The 12,253-nt window shown below is 41.2% G+C and overlaps 1 protein-coding gene across 2 annotated transcripts in view; it reads left to right on the top strand.

Annotated features, from left to right (window-relative positions):
* The window catches only part of QSER1 (glutamine and serine rich 1), a 693,647-nt gene that overhangs the window by 155,138 nt on the left and 526,256 nt on the right, over positions 1-12,253 (top strand). For both annotated transcript variants that reach the window (XM_085648248.1, XM_085648247.1), the window contains exon 3: positions 3,647-3,802. In XM_085648248.1, coding sequence (XP_085504374.1) covers positions 3,647-3,802 — 156 coding nt within the window. The remainder of the gene's footprint in view (positions 1-3,646; positions 3,803-12,253) is intronic.

The following is a 12,253-nucleotide window of genomic DNA, read 5'->3' as shown; positions in this document are numbered from 1 at the left end:
CTTTATATGACCCCACTTGCAGACCTGATAAGATAATTTGGCTTCTCCCTGGTCTCTTATGCAGATGATACACAGATTGTTGTATCTATCGCTGACAATCCTGGTGACACGGCAGCTCAGATTCACGATTGCATGCTCCACATCGGGAAGTGGATGAGCAGCAATTGTTTAAAACTGAACTCCTCAAAGACTGAGGTTATTCGGCAACAGTCCATCTTTCTGGTCCAATAACTGGTGGCCCCAGGAATTGGGGATTCTGCCTACCCACAGTAACAAAGCAAAAAATCTTGGGATAATTATTTACACTAACTTATCCTTCGAAGGACAGATGCATCATATCACTCCTTCATGCTTCTTTATCCTTAAATCTTTAAGGAAAGTTTTGCCTTATTTCCTCCAAAATAGACTATGGCAGCACTCTCTTCATCAATATCCGAAAACGTTTTCTGCAAAAGCTACAAACACTACAGAATGCCGCAGCACGGATACTACTGGGCATTCCAAAACATAAATCAGCTTCCCAAGCACTGATTCAAATACACTGGCTCCCTATAGATTAACCTTTTCAATTTACGGCACTCTGTATTGCCTTTAGAGCTCAACAAGCTGTCGGCCCAGACTATTTGATTCAGTGTTTTCTACGCTACATTCCTTCTCGTCTCCTTTACGCTCATCCACAAGCGGTAATCTTATAATCCCCAGATTTAAAAAAGCCAATTGGGGTGCGAGGGGCTTCATCGTTTGCACTTCTAGGTTGTGGAACTCTCTTCCAACAGAAATTAAAACTAAGACAAATTTGTTGGACTTTTGAAAACATCGAAAAACTAGGCTCTTACGCAAATGTCTTTTTCATCCTCTTTGCCAGATTGTCCGCTTAGCACCTAGATACTCCCGGGTAATTGTCACACTTTATAAATCTTCAATTCATTTCATTATAAATCTTCATTTCATTTCATGAGCCCGATCCAATGTGGTCGCTGCGAGTGATGTCACGCTCAACAGCATTGGCTGTATGTGGCCCAGCAAACGTTGCTGGGGGATTGCCTAATGATTTAGCTAAAACAACAGTTGATGGACAGTATGGAGAACATTGTCATACATTCACCCCAGTAAAGAGATCTGGGCCTAAATCCATCGTTTTTTTGCTCACCATTCCATTCCAGTTTGAACCCAGCCATATGCAAATCAGTCTTGACCCTGTGCCTCATGGGAACAGTCCAGCCCGAACTGCCAAGACAGGTCCTCCCTGGACTGAAAACAAGCATCCTAGGACCGGTTTCGGGGTTTCACCCCTCTTCAGCCAGGATAGCTTGATTCCAGTGGCATGGAGAGCAAGGGACCCACGTCTGGGCATACCCGTCCCACTCGGGGTGACAAATGCAAAAACAGTTGATGGACAGAATGCAGAACATTGTCATACATTCACCCCAGTACAGAGATTCGGTCCTAAATCCATCGTTGTTTTGCTCACCATGCCATTCCAGTTTGAACCCAGCCATATGCAAATCAGTCCTGACCCTGTGCCTCATGGGAACAGTCCAGCCCAAACTGCCAAGCCAGGTCCTCCCTGGACTGGAAACAAGCATCCTAGGACCGGTTTCGGGGTTTCACCCCTCTTCAGCCAGGATAGCTTGATTCCAGCGGCATGGAGAGCATGGGACCCACGTCTGGGCATTCCCACTCGGGGTGACAAATGCAAAAACAACAGTTGATCGACAGAATGCAGAACATTGTCATACATTCACCTCAGTACAGAGATCTGGGCCTAAATCCATCGTTTTTTTGCTCACCATGCCATTCCAGTTTGATTTAGCTATGCATCAATGATGTGATGCCGGAGGGGTGTCTGGGCACGCAGATAATTTGAAATGAGACGGGGCCCTAACACCGGAAACACAGTATTCCGAGACGTGTTTACACCCAGAGCGATGCCGGAGCCAGACGAGGAACGACGTCTGCCAAATATATTACTGCAGGTGTCCTCCTCAAGTGTTGCTGCAGAAATGACAAGGGTGCCGGATTGTGGGTGGGCGAGGCTCTATTTGTTGCCTAAAGGAAAATGGAAATGGAGGCAAACAGAAGTTTCAGAGACCTTTATTATAATATACAACAATCACTCTGGCGGAAGCAGACCACATAGCAAGGAAAGAACAATTTGCTGCTTGAGCTGTTTTGGGGCCCAATCAGACGCTGAGTGGTCATGGTGAGTTTGGTGGTGCCTTATCGGAAAACAACATGCAAGTGTCCCCCCCCCCCCCCCCCCCCCCCAAACACTCACCCCCCCCCCCCCCCCCCCCCCTCCCTCGATCCACGTGAGGGCACAGTTTGTTTATGCTTCTTTGTGGATGGAAATGTTCATTTCTGGCACGGCGTGTGCCTAGCACAGTGAGTGATTGATGTAAATAAAAGTAACCAAGACTGAGAGACACCAGTGTACTCACAAAGCTTGCTGTCCACTGGCCAGCAAAGTGCACGCACTCCCAGTGCACTTGGCTCACTGCAGCAGTGTGCCTCGTGGGGTGGTCCTGGCGCTATATGATGTGTATCTAATGCATTTAGTGTGTTGATGCAGACACCAACACTAAAATACATTAGTCTAACCCCTGATTCATGGTACTTAGCGGGGCTGTACCCTGTACAGTACAAGGGTAATTATAGGAAAACCACATGCCTCTCCCTGAAGGCTGGAGATGGGTCGCCGCATCCAGCAGCCTACAGCGAGGCAGCCCCCCTACTGTTTCGCAACCACTGAGGGGCAGTTTTGGAGGAAAGAGTTAGTTTGCTATCCAAATAAGATTGGACTTTGTAGTATTTTATTCAGGTCCAGCGGGAGCCTTTAGTTACATCTGTCATGTTGGCCTGCAGGCCACACCACCAGCAAGTCCTATTCCTTGTTGGAGTAAAAAGATACTTGCAATTATCATTAGTTCTCCAATTTCAATGTCACTGAATTCTCACATGACTCTACAAGTAAACTAAAATGGTGTTGTGGAGAGGCAAAGGTTATACATGAACATTTTGTTACACGTATTAGACTTGAACGATTAAGTTGGATAGTCTGTGGCTTCAACTGTGGTCTTCCGTTAACAGTACTGTTTATTTTAGCAAGCTTGAGAATCTAAAATAAATCGCACTGCGGACCTATCATTACAGCTAAGAAAATGTGATCTATATGGTTCTAGGTTTACCTTATGAAATTTACTTGGGGCACTGCAACATTTGTTACTATTGTCCCCCAAATGTAAAGGCTATGATTGTGTAGACACTCTTTGAAAACGTAGTTAACTTCTGGAAGAAGCCTCAAACAATTTGACATCGCTTAGATGCGTCACTTGAATCACTAGTTGACAGGATGCATGGCTGGCTTGTGTAGTCCCATTACTATCAACCTGGCAGTTCCAGTTCAGTGCTCCTTCTCTAGCTGTTTGGCAGGTATTTTTGAGTGGCTCTTTATACACAAGTATACCGTGATGTCGTATTTGAGATTAGGTAAGGTTTGTTTGGAGAGTTTCTCATCGCTTTACGTAGTATTTCCACTCTCACTGCAGAGTGTGCGCTGTATATGACTCTAGTAACGTTCTTGGGCATCTGTTATGTGGGACAGAAAATATTGTGTGTAATCAATTTTCTTCTTTTTTGTATGCAGGCCTGGCTGGAATATTTGATACTAGCCTACATGGTGCTGGCATTAACACTACAGAAACGTCAGTTATGAATTTTCTCTCTGCCATTGAATCTCGCACTGCTGCATCTTCAGGAACCACCCTTCTACCACAGTTTAGGGCTGCATCATGGCAGACAGGTGACATTTTTTTGTTGTTGTTTTCTTTAAAGGTTTTTATGCTGTGCTTTAGTGCAACAAGTAATCGCAAACATTTCAGCGTCATATTTGTCAAATCTGCATCTTAAACCTTTGCCTCTTCGATTGCTTAAACAGTGGCGAAAGACTGCTTTAGAGGAAAACCGTCCGACTTCGTGAGTCATTATCATTTTTACAGATCCATGTCAAGGCTTGGGTGAGGAGCAGGGAACAGACAATTAATAGAATGTTTATTTTGATGTATGGGAGAGGCCTGAATACCCATACCCATCCATTGAGCGCAGTCAGCGATTTAAGATATTACTATTGCTGCGCATTATTATGAGCTTCTGCACTAGGCCCTTCAGTCTACCAAGATGCCTAGGGCAAATTTGGTCGATCAGTAGCAATGACATTCTTGGACCTACCAAGACTTTCTCACTTTTCTTCCCCGCATTGAGAGTCCCATTGTTCCCGGAGCACTGTAGTCTCCTGTTTATTCCCTCATATTTTTAAGCACTATCTTACTTTTCCAATCTAAAGTAGCTCCCAGCTTTGTGATGCACAATATCAATAGGTTTTAAATTGATATTGATGCTTTGCTTACATGGTTCTTGATGGAAGTTAATTGAATATGAGCACAGTGGCTATTCACTCATCCAGCACCATAGTGACCAACCGATAGTTGGGATATCTAGGACTAGCAGCACAACAAAACCTTACCTGGACAATCCTCAGTCAGAAGTAGAATGAACTTTATAAATGATTAACAAGTACCCTGTAGCAACTGTACACCCCACTCTGAAATATGTAATGCTAGTCTACGCTAGGTTTGAAACTCATTCCAAAGTTATCCCCAGTAACTCATTATTTCAGAACGCCATCAGAGTTAAATAGGCTGCATTTAACTGTAAAGATGGTACAACAATATTAATTTAAATTAAATATAGGTAGACTAGAAGGCTGTTTAAAAAAAAAAAAAGGAAAACCTTGTTGATGTCAGGGAAATACTCTGCACTTGCAAATGTAGTTCTGATAACTGAATTAAGCAATATTCTTAGATATGATGCAAAAGCAGAAATGTAAAAGACCGGAACATGTAGAAAAGTGTCAAGGGTTTGAATAATTGTTGGTTGAGCACTCCTTTGCTTTATTAATATAAGAAGAGAATAATGCTTTCAAAATGAATTGTCTAAAACTTTTAAGGATCTAAAGCAATAAATAATTGATTAGGTGTTGCAAGAGAAATCTATTGTCCTTTAGTTTTAGAGAAGCACTCTTAAATGGCTTTATGCAGTCAATCTTGGTGTCATCCCTAGGTATATGGGTTTTGTCCCTAAATTAAGAATAACTTGTAATACCACATGTTCATAAACAGGGAATAACTTGTACCACATCTTCCAATATTGATGCATTAGGCATATTGGTTCTATTGTCCTTGCTTGAATGATCAACTAAAACAATATTTGTACAATGATGAGGGCTCTTGAGTTTTTGGATACAGACAATAAAAACAGATTGTGAGCTCTTCTAGTTATATTTTTAGATATTGCTTTGAAAAGATTGGCCATAATCTTATAAATATGACCCTGAATAAGGTATTAGTCATGCAGTCTATATAAAACGGTACCAGTTGTTAATGCTTTTTTACTTTGTTTGCAGGATCCAACTCTAGTACTCCCAGTTGTGACTGTATGCGTTAGTTGCCCAAAAAGATTGTAATTATTGCCCTGGAAGCTTTGTAGGAACATTATAAGGGAGTTAAACATGCATTTCTTAAGTCTTATTTCGAATGCATCAAATCTATACTTTATTTGCAAAATTAGATTGACCTAAACAGTGAAATTTCACTTGATCTACTAATTTCATGTAGGATGCAAACCGTCCACCTTGGTGAAATGTTTCAGGGAATCTAGAAAAGGGATGAAGCTGTCCCCCCTAGGTGGAGACAAAACACCTGAAGCCAGGAGGAAACCCAAAAGCAGAGATGTTGGTCAGGGAAGGCCAATAAACAAGAGCTGGCCTGCCCTATAACTTCTGACATCACATTAGGACACAGTATGCCAGCCCCTCAAGAAATATGCTAGAGCTATTACCCAGATGTCCTGGATCTTGCATCCCTTCCAAGCAATCTGGGTTTAGGCGGACTCTCTTTGATTTAGCCCGCGTGTAGCCCCTGCAGCATCTCTTGTAGCTCCTGTGGCTCATCATCTGCTCTGCACGGGTATCCAAAATTAGAGGTAGCAGGAGCAGATTGCTCTCAACTTAACAGTCTACATGATTAGGGCTAGATTAATTCCCGCACTATCTGTCTAATTTGTTAGTTGTGAACTATTTCCTTTTTTTTTTTTTTTTTTTTTTATCGAGCAAAATTCATACAGCATAATATTTCAGACAATATACAGAAAAAACAATAACAAATCTGAAATAAGAATTCACATCATGATTTACATAAAAATAAAGCCCAACAGAGGGGACTACAATTGACTAATTTTAGAAGCCAAAGAAACATAGGACTTAAATAGCGGTCAACTCGTTTAAATCAAAGGAGGTATATCATTGGACCTATGTTTTAAATACCATTTAGAAATAGGAGCCCAAATCTGAGCCCCAAAAAGCCGGGTTTTTTTACCTCTAGAACTATAAATTAAAAGCTCCTGTTTATATGTTGCTAAAAACCAGCTAAGCCACATCTGGAAAGTAGGTGATTCAGAATCTTTCCACCGTGCAGCTAAAATAATACGAAAAATAGCGGTACCCAAAAAAAGTATCCTTTGTTCTTCCGTGTTATGACCGAGCGATTCATCATGTCCCAATAAATAAAGAGTTATTGAATCTTGAATATGATGACCAAATAACTGGGTCCAAAAGCCCATAAACGAAGCCTTTAATAAATCTAATTTGGGACAGTTTGCAAACATATGTACTAAATTCGCTTGGGGTTGGGTACATCTCGGACAACTATCATCAGCCCGTAGACCCCAAGAAAATAACTTTGCGGGCGTAAAATAAAGGTTATAAAGAACTCTATAATATTGGGCTTTAAGATTCGAAGGAATAAAAAGCTCAGATGAAAGGACCAAGCAAAGATCAACATCAACATTTGGATTAGCTAACCTTGTGGCCCTGGCCTGTTCAACCCGTTCTAAATCATCTGGAGTACTTTGGTTCAGCAATTGATAAAAAGTGCCGATCTTAGTAGAATGTTTCCCAATAATAGAAAACAGATTAATGTTGTCCAATTTAATTCTGGGAATACAGTCACGAATGCTTGTAAACACCTGAAGGTATTTCAAAAAATCAGTAGATGGAATATTAAATTTCTGTTGCAACCGTCCAAATGATAAAGTAGTATCCTGGCCTAAGAAATCATCCACTGTATTAATACCTAAAAGTTCCCACCTACGGGTGGTAGAATCATTAAGACTAATAGGTATAATAGCGCTACGCCATAAGGGGGTGTATTTCGAGAATTTTGGAATTGATAAGTATTTAGATACAGATTTCCAGACCTTCCAAGCATCCGTGACTACCTTTAGCTTAATTTTTTTTATAATATAGTTGCTCAACCTGCCTTAAAAATAAACCTTGACATTTAGTTCCAAGACTCAGCTCATAAATGGAAGGGATATAATATTCCATACTAAACGAGGTAGTAGTTTTATAACTAAATAATGGGGCCATTTGTTGAAGAAATGTTGCCCATAAGTATAATGTTAAACTGGGAATACCCAGCCCGCCTCTCCTCTGGGGCAAAGTTAGAAAGGATAGGGCTCTTCTGATCTTTCCAAAGCTCCAAATAAACTTAGACATGAAGGAATCAATGATCTTAATAAAACTACCTCCAGGTAGAAGCGGGATTGCTCGAAACAGGTAGAGTATTCTTGGGAAAATATTCATTTTTAAATAATTTGCCCTGCCAATTATAGATAGATGTAGATTATCTACTCTCCTAAGGTCAACCTTTATTTTATTAATCAAGGGAGTATAGTTGAGATGATCAATTTCCTTTATATCAGAAGAGAGGCATACACCTAAATAGGTGGCTTGTTTCACTCTTAGAGGGCTATCAAAAACCGTATTATTTGTACACAGAACCATTGTTTTATCCTTATTGAGGGAATAACCTGAAAAGAAACCAAAGGACTGAGTGATTAATTCAATTTCCTGAACGGCATCGGCAGGATTTGTTGTTAAAATGGCCACATCATCGGCATAGGCCAGGACTTTCGTTGATGACACACCAATATCAATAGGGCGGATAACGGGTGAGGAAAGCAATTTAACAATTAATGGGTTAATATAAAGAGAAAATAATATAGGAGAGCAGGGACAGCAATCTGGGTTTAGGCGGACTCCCTTTGATTTAGCCCGCGTGTAGCCCCTGCAGCATCTCTTGTAGCTCCTGTGGCTCATCATCTGCTCTGCACGGGTATCCAAAATTAGAGGTAGCAGGAGCAGATTGCTCTCAACTTAACAGTCTACATGATTAGGGCTAGATTAATTCCCGCACTATCTGTCTAATTTGTTAGTTGTGAACTATTTCCAAGTAAAATGCCAAAATGCAAGAGCTGATTCAGGTGCTCCATTCTTCTGGTGTGCAACACAGCTGCCATCTTCTTCCCGCCGAGGTCTTCTATAGCGCTTTTGTAACATATCATTTGAGAACAGTTTTGTTAAGGAAACATGCCAATAGACTGCAACATTTCTTTTTTTGTATATTTCTATTAAGCCATTTAAATTTTACTGAAAACAACACTTCAGAAGTGCTTTTTAGAAAGGAAAAATGAAGCGATGGAATACTGCTTCTTTCCGTAGGTTTAAGTATATGAGAAAAATTGTGTGAACCCTCTAAGGATTCTAAAAACTACCCTTTTACAGTATGCACAGTAGGGTCACATTGTCCCAAGAACACTTTGGTGTGTCCACCATTTTATGGGTTGAAAACAAACGTATTTTTTTTTTAAAAGGCTCCTTCAATAGTGGGATGAAGTCCTGAAAACATGACCTTGAAATCTTTGACATTTATAACAGAGATTATGATATTATAGCAGCATGTGAAGATGACTAGGAGATAGCGGAACGAGTGGGGAATGCATGAATCATTTTGTCAAACCTCTACTGAGAGAATAAATTCTCCAGCTCAGCACCCGGAGGAACGATGTTTGACACCTTTGATGGTTAATCAGACCAATCTTGAAATCAATATTGCTCCTATTCCTGTCTTTTGCAACCTAGATTGTTCTAGACATGAAGACATTGCATTAAATCCGAGGTTTTAGCTTCAGTGACCTAGTCCTCAAGGGCTAGCTTTCACCTAAATAAATGCATCCTGACCAAGAAGAGAAGTGGAACACTCTACAAAATGACACCACATTTGGCTGAAACACTTGTGCACTTACTGGCATGGGAGGATGTCAGTCTACCTGCCTAGTGATTTGGAAGGCTTCTTGGTGGGCCTAAAGTAGAACATCAAGCTTCGTATCCTGTGTCAATACAGGTACCCACAGAGGATTAAGACAAGATCTCAAAATCAAGGCTGGGGCACAAAGACCACCACCGCTGCATTAAGATTGATTGCTTCCTTAGTTTTGTTGCACTTTGAACTTTCTGTGGAATTTGTACTTCTTCTGTATGTGCCATAAAGTGAGAAGAAGATAAATTAGGAAATGTGAGTTCCTTGGATAAATCCTTATTAGGTTTAGCCAACACAGTGCTTGCGCTGATTGCAATCCCTTGTAAACAAATAAAAAATCTCTTAAAAGGAGCATAAAGCCCACCCGTTACTTGGTTGCCTTCCATGTCACTCTTGTTACCTTCCTTGCTTCTTATTGGTCAGCGCATTCTCCACGCCTCTGGCTTCCTTTTGGAGCTTTGTGTGTTCCCCTGTAGTTGAGAAGAGACCAAGTACAGCTACCTGTCTGCAGCCAGTGTCCTTCCATTGGCCGCAGACTCCTGCAGTTACTTTTTTTTAATGTATTTTCATTTTACTTTCCAACACACACTTTTAGAGAGTGCATGTCTCTGCAACCAGTCTCCATTCTCGTGCTGTTACTGCTCCCTCCATCATGTTGTTTTACCATGCCTACCTCCCGCTGTTATGGTCTCTCCCACCACCCCTCCCGCTACCTGTTGTTTCTTCGCTAACCCCTCCTGCTGTCTGTTTCTTTCCCCAACCCTCCCACTGTCCATTGTTTTTCCCCCACCCCTCCTGCTGTCCACTGTTTCCCCTCCCCCACCCCTCCTGCTGGCTGTTGTCTCTTTCCTACACTCCTGCTGTCCTTTGTTTCTCCCCTACCCCTCTTAGTAACCATTGTTTCTTACCTTCTACCTCTGCTGTCCATTGTTTTTCCTCTCATCTGTCATGCTGTCCATTGTTTCACCCCCACCCCTCCTGCTAACTGTTGTTTTCTACCCCACTGCTTTCACTGTCTGTTTCTTTCCCTCACCCCTCCTGCTTGCCGTTGTTTCTTCCCTTGCCCCTCCCACTGTCTGTTGTTTCTTACCCCCACCTCTCCCAATGGTGTTGGCAGAAACATGTGTCAAACCTTCAGGACAGTCTTGTGAGTTTGTTGTTCTTTGGCTCTCCTGGTCAGTTGTGACTCCTGCCTTTGTGATGTATTGCAGTAATTTATAGGCCACTTGCCATGGGAGAGGAGGGAAACTTAAAGTAAAATTTTAGGAAAGTGTAATCACTTACATTATTAGCACTGCAGATACAGCACAGCATTTAGATGTGCCAGTTCTCAAAATGCTTTGTTTGGGACTCAAAACAATGTAATACCAAGTTGAGACTCTAAAGCGAATAGGTTTGGAGACTAGAAGAGACATCCTGAAGATACACCTGGAGGGCTACAACAAAGTTCATTAAAAGCATGATTGTAATCATACTAGTAAAGACAACTGCAGCAGCAACACTCTTTACAGCCTCCTTAGAAACCCAACTTCCAAATGAAGAGGGAACCAGAAGCTCTCAATGAAGGGCTCCTAACTGAACAGAGACTCATTATGAGTTAATCATCCGGTATCTCGATAATAAGTAGCACTATCAAGGGGTAAAGTATACCAAAAGACAAAATGGGTGCTAGCTATTGTGCTGAGCGTATAGAAAACCACATTCTGAAATTCTCAACCTAGTGTTCTGTTAATGACAAATTGACCCTTTCTCCGGGACCGGCTGTTATCAGAAATCTGATTCTAATCAAAAGGAGGGCAGCAGAAATTGTTCTGAAACATAGGAAGAACAAAGTCATCTGTTTCTGCTGGCTACTAGAAGATTGGCCCGATACAGAAATATCACCCAATTATGTATTCTAAAATTACAAGCAAATTGAGAGAAGGTCAGGATGTTGATATCATTTACACCAAGTAGACTGGATGTCTGTTGTAGATTTTAATGTGCTTATTTTAACATACATCATGAAACACAGATGTTCTCTGAATTTCAGTCTTCGCCAGAATCATTATCCAGTAGTAGTCAATGTTCTCCCGAAGTCACCCCTCTCTGCCTCTCTCAAATGCATGAGGGTGGTAGCAGCTTCTCACTATCCAAAGGAGTTTTTGTCTACCCTTAACCCAATGATTGGTTAATCAAGATTTGCTCTTAAAAGCAAATAATAGAACTAATTGTACAATACAATATAACTTTTTCAAGATGTGTGTCTCCTATCAACATGAACAAGTAGATGGTTTGCAGGTCATACAATTCTTAAGAGCAGGTGCGGACTCATGTAAATGTAAACAAATTTCTGTTAATTAGGAAAACATTTTAACTAGTTGCCTCTGTAAATAGTTCACTACCAGGTAGATAGTTTCCTGCATAATCACCTGCTACAGGTAAATACATTGTAGCTGTTATGCCTACGATTCCAACAAATGTTAAGTGTTGGATTCAAAAGAAAGCTCGAGGGTTGTGATAGTGTAGTCCTTAAATCTTTGTCACTGGTTTGCCTCTGATGCTGTGCCTTGCACCACCACTATTCTTGATCCAGGCATTCTGTTTAAGGTTTTTTATGAGCCATAGATTTTTCAAGTCTTACAGGGACAGCTCTAGTCTCAACCTTTTTGGTGGTCTCCTGCAGGCCCTCTCAGCATACCCAGCAGATTCCCTTGGAAGAGAGACACATTCACAGAATCAAAATGCACTGGTCCACCTCTCAGACATTTCTCAGACTTCAGGGAAAAAAATATGATTTTGCCCTAATTATTTTCTTTAGATGCCATCTCAACAAATAACAAGCATTAAAAATGCAATCGGTCTCGCCTTTGATTAAGTTAAAGCCATGTGCTTTGCTAATGGTATTGTATAGCAATTAGCAAAGCAAATGGCTTTTACTTAATTAAAGGCGAGACCGATTGCATTTTCAATGCTGGTTAGGTCAGTATCGGGCAATGACACCGCAAGAGAGCCGGTGACAAGGGGATAGCAAATATAATAGCAATTAGCAAAACAAG

Source organism: Triturus cristatus, chromosome 3_2 (genome assembly GCF_964204655.1).
Source record: "Triturus cristatus chromosome 3_2, aTriCri1.1, whole genome shotgun sequence".
NCBI lineage: Eukaryota > Metazoa > Chordata > Amphibia > Caudata > Salamandridae > Triturus > Triturus cristatus.
The sequence above is the reverse complement of the archived record's forward strand: the minus strand, read 5'-3'. Positions and strand labels throughout refer to the sequence as shown.